This window comes from Cydia pomonella, chromosome 4 (assembly GCF_033807575.1).
Source record: "Cydia pomonella isolate Wapato2018A chromosome 4, ilCydPomo1, whole genome shotgun sequence".
In the NCBI taxonomy this organism is placed as follows: domain Eukaryota; kingdom Metazoa; phylum Arthropoda; class Insecta; order Lepidoptera; family Tortricidae; genus Cydia; species Cydia pomonella.
The window spans coordinates 20,438,175-20,454,068 of NC_084706.1; the positions used below are offsets into that span (position 1 = coordinate 20,438,175).

The window sequence follows — 15,894 nt, forward strand, 5'->3', positions numbered from 1 at the left end:
TATGGTAGAACTATAAAGTTTACATAGCTGTAGCATAGGTAGTTTTTTACCTGTTAATGTTACGATAAGAGTTCTGATGGTAATTTGGAAGACGTTCTCAAATTTACTTGACAGGCGGTTTTTCGTCATCCTCGTTATGATTTCCATGGACACGTATAATTGTAAAGGAAACGAGAAGTAAATTACGATAGCCATTAACAACTTTGTTGCTTGCGCGAGCCTGAAAAAAAAGGTGTATTGAATTACTTGTATCAGTTCTAAGAAGAATTCTAAGAAATATGAGGAGAAACGGGGTTTTCATTTTAATTTTTTACCATGAAAAATATTATTTACAGATAGGAAGACGTACAATTGTACCATTGCACCGGACTTTTTTTGATTATTTGATAGAAGGCACAAGTAGAGCTCGACAGAGTGGTCGGAAATAAGACAACGACAGTAATTTTTAATTAATTATAGACGTTTACTGCTTGACAAACGTTGGTTGCAGGTCTTCTCACGCTGTTTTTTATGAATTGCACATTTGCCACTTAAATTAATTTCTGTCACAACACCGCATTGATGTCCGTGTATTGAGTTTTAGTAAAGATGATAGCCATTTCGTAGTTATCTCAGGACGTCTTGATTGTATTGATATAATTAGTATATGGCATTGGTGCAAGAGAGACACAGTGAGGTAAACCAAATATATTTTCCTTTCAACATTCTTTTGAACCTCATCGAAGGTCAAGGTCCAAGAATGTGAATGGATGGTAAAAATCATGGGACAGGCATTGATTTGTGTAATGAACATAAATACATGTTACGTTATTGAGTCAACGTTATTTTAATTATTACCGCTAATAACATGATACAAAAAAATAATTATATAGACTTACTTGTCGTTTTCTGGTAGATTTAAAGTAATGCTTCCCTTTACTACTTCCCCGTACTGCACATATCCAAAGAAACCAAAAAGAGCGTACAGGACTATAACAATAACCATAGAAACATTTAAAACTCCCGGGCATCCTAGGAACTGCTGTGGCTTTTTCATCTCGTTCTCTACAGGCATGACGACTCCAATCCCCTCCATAGCGAATATAACGGTGCTAAAATAAAATAAAAGTCATCAAATTTAAACTGTCGTGAGACATACTAACATTGGTTTACATTCACGTGTTTTAGTCACTCGCGGGACATATTTAGAGATCCTAGGACTCCTTTGAAAAAGGAAAAAGGTGAGCTAGGCTCTCCGAAACGTGTCGCGCGAGTGACTAAAAACACGTGAGTGTAAACCGTAAAATTAGTTTAAAGTTTTAAATAAAAGTAGCTTAAAATTTTAGTCTCTAAATATTTTCATTCATGAAAGTAAACTACGCGTACGTGTACGCGAAACACAGCCGTAGTGAACGCTCGCACTGTTAGTGTTTAGAAAAGAGACTTAGGCTTTCCGAAATATGTCGCGCGAATGACTAAATACACGGGATTGAAACCGTAAAATTAGTTTAATATTAGTTTGACTCACGACAGTTACATTCGGTTCTTGAAATTGTTTGTCACGGATTAAACTGAATGAAATTGACTATACCTTAAAGGGTTGATAAATGACAATGACCTACTGAAATGACTTTAAAAAAACAGATAATTTTTAGGTTACAAGTCTTGTTATAATTAATTTAAAAATAGTATTGTAAGTGGCGGGCTCGATGGGGCATTCCAATCAGTGATAGACAGTAGGTAGTTAACGACAAGTAGTTTATTTTTAAACTTGGCGAATTTTACAGACTTGATGATGAACAGTATCCAAAAAAATTAACACAGTCCAGAAGTGTCGATCCCGGACAAAGAGTATGCAGGAGCATTTAAGGAGCAAAAACCCTTAGCACGAACTAAACCACAGCTTTAAATAACACTTATGTAATCAGTCTCCGAGCATCTCTAGTAAGAATGTACACAGAGTAGTTGAATTCTTCGTATAAAATGTCCGCACCACCTACCGAATCTATACAAACAAAAATCAAACCTAAAAATTAACTACTCTACGAAAGATAAACGCTTACGCGTTCTATCTCGACGCCACCGCCATCTAGCAAACGGTTTGCATAATGATGTCTAATACATGCCATGAAACTGTGAACGAATTACACTTGCGCGATCTAACTCGAGTCTAGCGCCATCTAGCGAGCAATTGGGTAATCTTTAGATAAAATATTATAAAAAACAAAGTGTATAAATAGAGTATAGCATTTATTCGTGCACTACTCTTGTTGTTATCTATATCCTGCTACCCTAAGGTTGTGTGGAAGAGATCGCTTACAATGATAAGACCGCCTGTTGCTACCTTTATTTACATTGTAAATCTGTTTTGAATTTGTTTTATATGTGCCTGGGTTCCTAGCCAACGTGCCGACCACCACAACCATCTCTCTCTCTATTACTCTTCCATATTAGTGCGACAGAGATAGTTGTGTTTCGTTCGCTAGGGAGCGTTAACGATTGGCATATTCGCTAGGTATCCTGGGCTATAACCGCGAAAATCGAAGTTCGTCAGTTGCGGGCATTTCTTTCTGATTACGTCAAGTTCGTTTCAAGTATGTCTCTTCTATCAGATGTTCTCAGACTCATATTCTTGCTCCTCCCTCATCTACTTCAAAATTTTATAATAGCTTACCTTCCGGGCTTCCTTACTATTCGGTTGTGGAATGCTTTGCCGTAGAATTAAGATTAGCTAATCTCTCCCCATTTTCAAAAATCAGCTAAATATATAAGTATAAATATATATTACGTTATATTATTATATTGTATATTTATTTGTGTATTAGGTATTGTTTTAATACTTATATAAGTAGTATGTGTGTTTGTGTTTCATAGTCTTCATTTTTAGCTCCTTGCACTACCTGTTGACTTTTGTATGAGTTCTACATTTCCTGCTACCTAAAGGTTGTCTGGCAGAGATAGCTTTATAGCGATAAGACTGCCTGTTGTTACCTGGTTCTATTTTCCTTTAAAATTTATTTGTAGTTTTACGTGTATGTAAAATGTATAATTGTTGGTGCAATAAAGAATACTTACGTACGTATGAGAGTAAAAGAGAAAGTGCCGCAATTTGCGAATTTTCGCGGTAGGCCCCCTGATCCCTCTATCGATCTGCTACGCGGAAGCCTATTTAAAGTTTAAACGACAGCGGAGGAAGGCAAATATTTCAATTCAATATCCACGGTAATGAAAACATAATACAAAGGAGAATGGGCAATTTGTCCCATGGATGTATACTGTTGAGACATATCTCGTTTGAAAGGGTTTACTCTTAGCATTATTTTATTGTATGACACCAACTTTGGATAACGTGCAGGGACTGAGCAATTTAAAAAAAAGAGTGGCGAATATAAACTGTTGTTTTACAAAGTACTTGTTACGTAGCCGGTTGTTAGGTGTTTTGTATGAAAGAATATGAGAAATTCTAGATTTCTGTTTACCACTACTTACGTTTAAGTACGTACAGGGCTGGAATTAGTTGATATAACATATGCTTGAATTAAAAATACTGCTATTAAACACTGAAACTTGCTTGTATACTCAAGCCATATATATCATTTAAAAGACATTTTTATAAGGTATTTTAATATATATATACTTGCACTCAAATGCTTGCAGGGGCGGTAATAAAACGAGTTTTTTCGTTAATTAATTGTGGTAAATGCCGCTTTGTTTGTTCTACCTGGCACTAGATGGAGCCTTGGTAGCAGTTTGAGTAATTTTTACTATTGGTATATACAATTGAGTCATATCCTATTTGGAAGGTCTTCAATTAAGCATTAATTACTTATATGACACCAAAGACCGAAAGTGTCCAGGGAAGATGATATTAATAATTTTGATCATGCGCTGCGGCGTAAACTGGAACTAAAAAATGTCATTCATATAGAGTTACTTTTGTAACCATTTACATCACTTTGCATGCCTGAAATATAATGAAAAAGTAATTTATATATTTTCTTAAATTATTACTGCTCAATAAATGGCACTAAACTACTTAATTATGATTTTTCAAATCCTCTCTAGTACTGACATCTTGCGTGCAATAGGAGAACCGAATGAGCGGCAAATGCTGGATCCGTATAGTCGCTTATAAACGCTAAAAAACGTCACCGAAGAATAAGTTTGTTTAATTCGGAACTTTGACAATAAAACGAGTGGTTACCTTGAACTAGTAAGTTTCGTCTATTTATCTCTCTTGCTCTTACATATTCGAGGGATAAAGGTAGAAAAAGCATTACATTTTTTAAAGTTCGCGTTATGTCCCGCTAGAAACGTTATATAAACTTATTATTAAACATGAAATAAGATTCCTAAGCAATAAGTAGGTAAGTAAATGTATTTATGGAGTAGTTGGAGTACCATAATTAGCAGCAAGAAAATAAATCTAAGTTTATATGTTACGATAAAATAAATCGTAAAAAGGTACTATGTACATACTTGTTTTGTCTCTCTGCAGGAAAATTGTGTAAAAGTGAAACATTTGAGATTGCGTCGCGGTTCAAAGCAACGTTTCCTTCGTTTGCCATATGAAGCAGGATTAAATTGTGTAGTTTTAAGTTCTCATGTAAGTGAATTGTCAAATTCTTAGTGAGAATAAAGAATCTTAAACCTAAAATTAACGCAGTGAATACATTAAAAGCATCAGCGACTCTTAACTGCTTGCCAAGCTAAGATAGTAGCTGTATTTCGTTCCATTATATATACATATGAAATAAAAACTTTTGAATACATTTAACACCTTTATTTCATATAAATTGAAAAATAACTGACGGCATACATTTTCTTCACGGTCGCACAAATATTAGCAGGATAAGTCGACAAGTTAATTTAAAGCAAGCATTGGTGAATAGGTGCATCCAGATCCAGATAAGAGAATGCATGGTTATTGCGCCAATCTCGGACCATTTGCGATTGGTTTGCTAAGGGCACCGCTAGCTGGTGCGGATGCACAGAGCACTTATACATACTTTATTAAATAAACACTTTTGAATACATTTAACATCTTTATTTCATATAAATTGAAAAATAAGTGACGGCATAGATTTTCTTCACGGTCGCACAAATATTATCAGGACGAGTCGACAAGTTACTTTAAAGCAAGCATTGGTGAATAGGTGCATCCAGATCCAGATAAGGGAATGCATGGTTATTGCGCCAATCTCGGACCGTTTGCGATTAGTTTGCTAGCTGAAGCGGGTTAACGAAAAACAGTAACTGGCGACGCTAGCTGGCGCGGACGCGTGCGACGAATTTTACCTACAAAGGCACCCGGGCACGTGCACTCGCGCCAGCTAGCAAACGCCCTTAACCCTTTACCAGGCCAAGGGATATATTTCACCCACATCTTATATCGGTTACCGTAGTCAGGTTTTAACTCCAAACCACCTACAAAATATTTTGTCAATCCCTGAAAATATTATTTTATGATCTTCATTCACAACACGCTTCTAAATTGCGTAATATATCTTTGGCAGCCGTTTAAATTCACTGGAACGCTAATTTCAGTAAACTACGGAGAAATTCGATCACTTTTCATAATTTCTATGAAACAGAAGTACATAGGTCGAACAATTTTTTGATATTTTGTAGATTTTGAGTGTTGAAAGCTAATGTAATCGGAAACATTGCTAAATATTCATGCATTATTATGTATGACCAGAATTAGGATGTGGGTTGACATTATCCCATGGCCTTATTAGAGTTTAACTGTGTGGGAGCTATATTTCCCATGGCCCGGTAAATTGTCTTGTCATGTCATAAAAACTCACGTAAGTAAGTGATTTTTTTTTCAGTGATTGATATAATGTTTCGTAGGAGATTTGGAGTTAAACCTTGACTATTATAACCGATATAAGATGTGGGTGGAATATATCCCTTGGCCTGATCAAGAATATAATAAGACAAAATCTAGTATGACAGTTCATTACTTAGACAGGCGATGGGATAACCTTAACCCACATTTTTATTTCTGGTTTAAAGGAAGATCTCCGACGTTCATAAATACATTTTTTACAAGGCGTTCAATACGGTTGCAACAGAATATAAAGTACGTATTAAGACACGCTGGTTCTTCGGGGCCTGGTAAAGGGTTAACCTTTTGAACGCCAAGAATACCTTAAGGCGTCGTAACTAGCTATGCTCAAAGCGTCATAAATACATTATAGCTGATATAGCCGCTGTCAGAGTAACCTTCACACTTTCAAGTAAGGTTTAGGGCATAGGGCGTCCGCAACGTCGCGCGTGTGCATGGAGCGGGCGTGCGGCTTAGAGCTCGTTCCCACTATGTCGGATGTCGTGGCGATTTTTAATCGTGTGTCGTTGCCGCTGTTCTCACTATGTCGGATGTCGGATCCGGATTTCAATCGGGTGTCGGCGGTACTGTTCCCACTAGTCGTCTGTCGTGCACGATCGCAGCTGGCGTGTATTTTTCGAGTGGGTAGCGAGGCTTAGTACAAGATGAACGTCGACGAAATGTTTGTGGTTTTGTATTATTTGCGAAAGAAACGATTAGAGGCAGTTAAAAAAAGGAGATATTGGGTACACCCAATTCTCAGGGAAAGATTTACCTTATGAATATTTCAGAATTTGATAGCTGAATTAAGAAGCGATCGCAACGACGCGGCAGCGACGCGCGGGTGTGTGAGGGGGTGCCGCGGGCGGCGCGGGCGAAATCGTTCCGACATCCGACAAAATGTGAACAGCGCTATATTCACTCGTACGCGAGCGAGACACGACACGATTTTTTTCCGGGCTGGGAGGGCTGGCAAAACGCACGACATTTTATGTCGTATCCGACACAAAATCGTTGTCGGACGAGTGTGAACAGCTTCATATAAAATGTTCTGCCAGTGGAACGTACGATTAAAAATCGCCACGACATCCGACATAGTGGGAACGAGCTCTTACAGTATGAGCAACGCTAACTGGCGCGGACGCGTGCGACTGATTTTACTTACAAAGGCACCTGCGCGAGTTTGCCCGCTCCGTCTAGCGCCAGCTAGCAAACGCCCTTAACCTTTTGAACGTCAAGAACACCTAAAGGCGCCGTCACTAGACATGATTTAAGGGCCATGAACACATTAATGATTATAGCTGTTATAATCGCTGTCAAAGTCCCTAATGTAATACTCATGCACTTTCAAGCTCACTTGCGCCCGTGACCTTGGCATGTGAGTAACGTTTTTGTTATGGCGTTCAAAGGGTAAAATATCAATGTCGTAATGCGTCGCTAGCGCGTTATTTTCGAATCGCACCCGTGCTCCCGTGTTGGACTGCACACGCGGTGTACACTTCTTGTTATTGTAACCGTTTGTGCGCCTAGATAACACAAGTACACATACACAACTCGCAAAATGCTCGCGTGCTCTTGTTTATATGTAAAGTATGTCTTCTAGGGCCGTGGATTGGACCCACGCGACCGGCGGGGCGGTGAGCGGCATACATTGGTCGCAATGCAAGCTGTAAAGCTAGTGCAGTGCATGAGGGACGCGCGGCTTTCTCTCACCACATCTTTAGGTGTTCTTGCCGTTCAAAAGGCTAAAAGCACCTAATGAGGTGGCTTTACATTAGCTAGATGCCGGCCCACACGCCGATCCGGTGTGCAGGCTAAGGAAATCGCTATGTAGGCCAATTCGAAAGTGCAACTGACATTAAACCAATTTTAGAATAATATTGGAATGATACCAGTTAGCTGTCATTCGTGTGTTCATTTCGCACTTATACGCATGTATTTGTGCGAGCGAGACGCCCGCAACTAACTGATATGATTCCAATATTACTCTAATATCGGTGTGCACGCCCCTTTTTACTCGTATTCATAAGCAAGGTAAGATTGAATTGAACCTCTATAGAAGGCAGCGAAGAGGCCGGCAATGGAACTGGTAGCGTTTGATGGAGACAGTTTTCTGTCAAATGCAAGTTCAAATTGGCCTGACTGTCTCACTCGCACACCGGAGTAGCGTTTCATATAAGCGTACTTTGTTATATCCAATCGACCCGCTCTATTCAGTAGGTTTCATTATCTCGATCCATCAGTTAAGTAACAATCTCTTCAATCTGGTGGATCGAGATGGTGGATCCTACTGGACAGATGGAACCTATGGATAGGAAAACGTTATGCTCAACAATTTGGTAGCAGAAGCGATGTGATTTTTTAAAATCGCGACTGTGTCGTTGACATAATATATCTGAGGACGGGCCTTACGGGCAATAAGAATGGGGCCAGTACAGCGGTGTTACGCACACGAGTTTGAGCCAATCGTGCAGTCTAACGCCACAAGTACCACAACGTGATTGGTTGATGAGTTCGCATTATGCACGCGATTGATCGCATCTAGTTGCGTTAGACAGCACGATTGGCTCGAATTTGTGAATGACACAACTGAACTAGCACTATCGTTATTGCCCCTAAGGTCGGTCGTTAGATATATGGTAAGCGTCAGGATGGCGGTGGACCTCAGCGAATTTCAAAGAAATATTTATAAACATATTGTACCTTCTGTGTACCTTTAATAGGTACACAGACATAAAGTGCAACTGACATTAAACCAATTTTAGAATAATATTGGAATGATACCAGTTAGCTGTCATTCGTGTGTTCATTTCGCACTTATACGCATGTATTTGTGCGAGCGAGACGCCCGCAACTAACTGATATGATTCCAATATTACTCTAATATCGGTGTGCACGCCCCTTTTTACTCGTATTCATAAGCAAGGTAAGATTGAATTGAACCACTATAGAAGGCAGCGAAGAGGCCGGCAATGGAACTGGTAGCGTTTGATGGAGACAGTTTTCTGTCAAATGCAAGTTCAAATTGGCCTGACTGTCTCACTCGCACACCGGTGTAGCGTTTCATATAAGCGTACTTTGTTATATCCAATCGACCCGCTCTATTCAGTAGGTTTCATTATCTCGATCCATCAGTTAAGTAACAATCTCTTCAATCTGGTGGATCGAGATGGTGGATCCTACTGGACAGATGGAACCTATGGATAGGAAAACGTTATGCTCAACAATTTGGTAGCAGAAGCGATGTGATTTTTTAAAATCGCGACTGTGTCGTTGACATAATATATCTGAGGACGGGCCTTACGGGCAATAAGAATGGGGCCAGTACAGCGGTGTTACGCACACGGGTTTGAGCCAATCGTGCAGTCTAACGCCACAAGTACCACAACGTGATTGGTTGATGAGTTCGCATTATGCACGCGATTGATCGCATCTAGTTGCGTTAGACAGCACGATTGGCTCGAATTTGTGAATGACACAACTGAACTAGCACTATCGTTATTGCCCCTAAGGTCGGTCGTTAGATATATGGTAAGCGTCAGGATGGCGGTGGACCTCAGCGAATTTCAAAGAAATATTTATAAACATATTGTACCTTCTGTGTACCTTTAATATAAACCAGTGTACCTTTCCCCAAAACGAGATATTTTACAAAACGTTCCACCCGCCAACTTGACGTCAGGATGGCGGGTGGACCTATGAAATCTTGCATTATACCGCACTAAAAGTATGCAGTTATATTGTGCATGAGCTTAGCCTAGCTTGTTTTGGGGAGAGGTACACCGGTTTCTATTTCTATTTACAGAGGTACACTGAAGGTACAGTCACCATCATATATATCGGAGCGGCCAAGGTACCCACGAATATCTGAACATGCCTCTACTGTCAAGAGGTTAGAGTGCGTGTTTAGAGATCTTTGAGCACCTCGGCCACTCCGATATATCTGATGGCGACTGTACCATATAACTGCATACTTTTAGTGCGGTATAATGCAAGATTTCATAGGTCCAACCGCAATCCTGACGTCAGAATGGCGGGTGGACTTTTTCTTAAATATCTCGTTTTGGGTTAGGTACACAGAAGGTACAGTATGTTTATAAATACATATTTACTGCTATGGCGCAGCGACCCGAAGTGGATCTTGGCCTCCGACACCAAAGACCGCCATGCTTCTCTGTCCAAAACCGTTTCCATCTAGTCGACGGCGCCGAGTTCGCTAAGGTCTTTTTGCATTTTATCTCTCCAGCGGGACCTACCTAGGATGTCTAGACGGTCTTTGGCCATTTGGAACTTCAGAGTACGCCCTCCAGGCTGCACGATCCTCACCCATCTGGACTACGTGCCTGAGTCATCGGAGTCTGGCAGCGCGAAAAATCCTAGGACTCACACGTGGAGAGGATGGAACCTGGAGACTCCACAGGAATCAGGAGATTGAAGATCTGGTGTCCGAGCCGGACGTCATTGGATGTTTATAAATATTTCTTTGAAATTCGCTGAGGTCCACCCGCCATCTAGACGCCAGATGTCAATGCCGAGTGCGACCGCCCTTAAAGCGGTGTATTATCTCTAGTCTCTCCAATATGTCCTCCTGGTGGGTCCACGGGGTTTATTTAGCGGGTCTACGGGTACCAAATTATTTTTACCATGGGCCGACCATGAACACGATTCTGTTTTGAAAACGTTGCCCGCGTAGCTACTTCAGTCTTAGGCGGTATATAATCTACACCACGTTCACAAAAGATTGATATTTTAGGTAAAAACTCACATTTCGCTATATTTGTCCATAGTAAATACTAATTCAAAAACTACTGTAGGGCCTAAAATCTTCTGTGATAGTAATGTAGAAATAAATACTGTTGACAGGCGGTCAACGGTATTTAGTACAATAATTACACTGAAACAATTCGTATAGAATACAGAACCTATGAATAATATATATCTAGAGAATCTAACTTTAATGCAATAATATAATTGAACAAAAGAAATACATTAGTACGACTATTACGATCAACCTATATGTCTATTTTTAATAGTCTTAATGTTCGTGTATCGGTTCTGTATTCTATGGCCATTAATTATGCTTTATTTTTCAACTTTCTTTGACTACACACAAGTACACATTATATTTGCTTTTTTCTTGAACTTTATCTTGCCCATGTTCGATTCTTCTTATGTCGATGCATCCTCATTATTTCCGTATGGTTTCTGAAAATACAATAACAGTTTTTGTATTGTTTTCTAATACCTATGTTTGAAGTCGGTTTCCTATTTTTAAGAGAAGTTTTTTTTTTCATGTAAGTACCGTCAAGTGGGGTAAATTAGAGCAGATGGGATACCTATCGACAATTATGTCAATAAACAGTTTTACGTTCCATCAAGAATTGAGAGGTTGCCTCAATTCCTCATGGAACCCATGATGTAAGCTAGACCTTTACACAAATATTCCTTAAACCTCGTTAAGCAAGTAGCTTCTTTACAAACATAACAAAGAAGACAAATCGTCTAGCGTGAAATACGCATCGTTAAAGAGTTATTTTCTGGTCCTGATCAGAAGTTCCACTTCTTCAAATAGCACTTTTTTGAATGGCAATGCCTGGTCTGTTGATGAAACTAAAAAACGCCTATAAGATTTGGGGAGTTCCCTTAATTCCTCGTGGTTTTGTCAAAAATAGGACCATCTTGGAACTATATACCCACTTTCAAACGATAACTAATTTTCAACATTGGTTCAGAAAGTTTTTGAAGTCGGTTAAAAAGTAGTATCTTTACAATACTTTCCTTTTACTAAGAAGGGGTGACTACTACAATTTGCTTACTAAGTAACTACTTACTTACTATTAGTATCAGATTGGAGTCGACTCGAGAGTCGATAAAATGGGCGTCGCTACCCTTTCCGGGTGGGGGGGATTTCACCGCATGAAAAAGAGACACATATAGTGAGTTCTTACTGTTCTACCAAACTACATATATAAAGTAGTCGTACTTTTTGAGTCAAATTAGTTTAATTCTAAAGGTGCGACGTAATAGCCTGAAGCCCGCTCTTAGTATGCTAAGAGTACTAGGTATGCCTAGTTATACTATTTGATGGATATTGGTGTCAATTTATAATACGTTTAATTATTCATTGTCTTTACCTAATTATCTTTACCTTTTGCCGACCGGTTTGGCCTAGTGGGTAGTGACCCTGCCTATGAAGTATGAAGCCGATGGTCCCGAGTTTGAATCGCGTTAGGGCATTTCTTTGTGTGATGAATACAGATATTTGTTCCTAAGGCATGCGTGTTTTCTATGTATATACGTAAATATATATTTATCTAAATAAGTATGTTTAACGTCGCCTAGTACCCATAGTACAAGCTTTGATTAGTTTGGGGCCAATCTGTGTAAGATTGTCCCTACCTATTTATTTATTTATTACCTAACGTAACCTACATTAGGTAATGAAAGCATTTTATTTTTGTAAGGGTAACAGTTTTGTTGGGATATAAAATGGTTAATGATAAAAACTAATACTTTTACCAGCATTTTAACTTTATATTCATGTATTCGAAACCTATACATTTATGACAATAACTTTTGCAAGACGATAAGATTTTTTATTCACAATAACTTGTCCGTATTCGAACTGTCTGGCTACCCGGCTGGCCGTGGCTGTGTACCCGGATTTTATACTCTGAAACTGGAACTAGTGACAGATAAGAGTCGATTGATGTTTTTTTTAAAGACACTTATACTTAAATAGAATTACTTACCTATGTTTAATTAAAAGAAAGACTACTTATACATAATAATCCTTACAGTTTTAACCTATTTAACCTACCTACCTACCTACTTTTAATAGTAGCAGTTCGGTTCACTTAGTAGAAATACCTGTTCTAAGAATAATGAAAAAGAAAGAAGAGTAATAAAAATAAAGAATCTGGAAGTCGTTGAGGTGTTCCGTTCTTCATCAGCAATTCTACTTCAACAAATGTCACTTTATTGAGTAAAATTGCTTGTAATATTGATGAAAATCCTAAAATGACTATATGTATGCCTATCCTATACAATATAAGAAGCTCCTTCGGTTTCTCATAGAACCTATCATCAGAACTAGACCTTGACACAAATGTTCCTTAAAAGCCTTACATGCTATAAACGAAATAAAATAAAAAACACGCCTAAGGTAAAATACTTGTCGTTGAAGAGTTCCATTTTGCTCAATATCAGCAGTTTCACTTCATCAAATGTCACTTGTTCAAATAAAAAAAACTTGATATGTTGACGAAAATCCTCAATTCCTCCCAATTGTGAATTCAAATCGATTTAAAATCCTCAATTCCTCATTGAATCCATCATCATAACTGGACCTTGACACAAATGTTTCCTAAGAACCTAGCTTGCTACAAACTTAACAAAGAATAAGAATCGCGCGCGTTGAAGAGTTCCGTTCTGGTCAATATCACTAACTTGTTTAAATAAAAATGCTTGATATGTTGACGAGAATCCAAACATTACTGTATGTATTGTATGCCTATAAGATTTGAGGAATTTCTTCGATTTCTCATGGAACCCATCCTCAGAACTAGACCTTATGACACAAATGTCTTCAAGAACTTTACTTGCTACAAAATAAACAAATAAAACATATCGCGCGCGAATTGGCGAGTTCCATTTTGGCCAGCATCAGCTGTTGCATTTCGTCAAATGTCACTTTTTAATAAAAATGCTTGATATGTAAATAAAAATCCAGAAATTATAAGATGTCAGGAATTCCCTCGATTATTTATGAAACCCATCATCAGAACTGAACATTGATATAAATACACCTTAAGAACGTTACTCGCTACAAGCTTAATAAAGAATACAAAACGCGTGCGTTAAAAAGTTACGTTCTGGACAACATCAGCAGTTCCACTTGATCAAATATAACTTTTTTTTAAATAAAACACCTAGAGATATTGATGAAAAAAAAACTATATGTATTTCTATAAAGTTTGAGGTGTCCATCATCAGACCTAGACACTAGACACTGGTGTCTAGCACAGATATTTCTTAAGAACCTTACTTTCTACAAACTTAAAAGTTGCGAGGAATTGTTCGGATTAATCTCTGCCGCCTCTTTCCGTCACCGCTTTACGCTACATCATTTATATCTTCACCACTTAGATGGTTGGCAATCCTCAACTGTGCATTTCTCTAGAAACTTCCTGCCTCATACAGCTAAACTATGAAATGATCTGTCGCATGCGGTATTTCCGGCCCAATACGATCTTTCAAACTTTAAGGAAAGAGCGTGTTCCTATCTTAAATGCCAGCACCGCACTTACAATCCCTATGGTGTAACAGATGTCCATGGCCAGCGGTAATTGCTTACCATCAGTTGATTCGTCTGCTAGTTTGCCTCTTATATCACAACAAACAAAAAAAGAAAAAATCTCACGCGTTGAAGAGTTCCGTTTTAGTCAACATCACTAGTTCCACTTCATCAAATGCCACTAATGTGAATAAAAAAAGCTAAAGATATTGATGAAAATCCAAAATGACTATATGCCTATAAGAATTGAGGAGAATGAGGAGTTCCCTCGCTTTCTCATGAAACACATCATCAGAACTGTACTTCGACAAAAATGTTTCTTGAGAATCTTACTCGCTACAAACTTAACAACGAAGAAAAATTGCGCGCGTTGGAGTTCCGTTTTGGTCAACATCAGTAGTTCCACATCATCAAATGTCACTTTTGTGAATAAGACTTGATAATATGTTGATGAAAATCCAATAAGTACTATATATATATATACCTATAACATTTAAGAAATTCCCTCGATTCTTCATGGGACCCATCATCAGACCTTACCTGGACCAGACCTGGATCTAGACACAGATGTTTCTTAACAACCTTACTTTCTACAAACTTATCAGGACAAATCTATTACGGCGAGTGTTCCATCGAATTGCTCGGATTAATCCTTGCCGCCTCTTTTCGTCATCGCTCTACGCTACAACATTTTTATTTTCACCACTTAGATGGTTGGCAGTCCTCAACTGTGCATTTCTCTAGAAACTTCCTGCCTCATACAGCTAAACTATGAAATGATCTGTCGCCTGCGGTATTTCCGGACCAATACGACATTTAAAACTTTAAGAAAACAGCGTTTTCCAATCTTAAAGGCCAGCACCGAACTTACAACCCCTATGGTTTAGCAGGTGTCCATGGGCGGCGGTAATCGCTTACCATCAGGTGTGACGTCTGCTCGTTTGCCTCTTATATCATAAAAAAAACAAAGAAGAAAAATCTCGCGCGTTCAAGAGTTCCGTTTTGGTCAACATCAGTAGTTCCACTTCATTAAATGCCACTAGTGGGAATGAAAAAGCTTAAGGTATTGATGAAAATCCAAAATGACTATATGCCTATAAGATTTGAGGTGTTCCCTCGCTTCCTCATGGAACCCATCGTCAGACCTTTACCTTGACACAAAGGTTCCTAAAAACCTTGGTACTTGAAACTTACTCGCTACAAACTTAACAAAGAAGACAAATCACGCGCGTGGAAGAGTTCTGTTTCTGATCAACATCAGCAGTTCCACTTCACCAAATGTACTTACTTACCACCCATTTATTTAAAACAGTACCTAGGTACTCCATTTTGATGCCGCCAGCTTGAAACTTCAATGGCCTCAGTGTCCGATGAACAACTTAAAAATGCTGAAAGTAATAACAATTATAATAAGTTGGGGAGTAGCGACCTTACACACCCGAGTGCTCCTGGGGAGTTCTGTTACCGGACATACAATAATAATAACAATAAATAAATATTATAGGGACATTCTTACACAAATTAACTGAGTCCCACGGCAAGCCGAGAAGGCTTGTTTTGTGGGTACTCATACAACGACATAATAATATATAATATACAAATACTTAAATACATAGAAAACATCCATGACTCAGGAACAAATATCTGTGCTCATCACACAAATAAATGCCCTTACTGGGATTCAAACCCAGGATCATCGACTTACTAGGCCAAACCGGTCGTGAAAAAAAGAGCAAAAAAAAAGAAAAATATGTCAAAAGAAAATGCGATTTGGAAACGTTATTCG

General features: G+C 38.6%; 1 protein-coding gene across 3 annotated transcripts in view; it reads right to left on the reverse strand.

Moving 5' to 3' along the window:
• Positions 1–15,894, reverse strand: part of LOC133517244 (proton-coupled amino acid transporter-like protein pathetic) — a 46,959-nt gene that overhangs the window by 1,063 nt on the left and 30,002 nt on the right. For all 3 annotated transcript variants that reach the window (XM_061850463.1, XM_061850462.1, XM_061850461.1), the window contains exons 8-9: positions 879–1,091; positions 51–220 (exon numbers count right to left, since the gene is read on the reverse strand). In XM_061850463.1, coding sequence (XP_061706447.1) covers positions 51–220; positions 879–1,091 — 383 coding nt within the window. The remainder of the gene's footprint in view (positions 1–50; positions 221–878; positions 1,092–15,894) is intronic.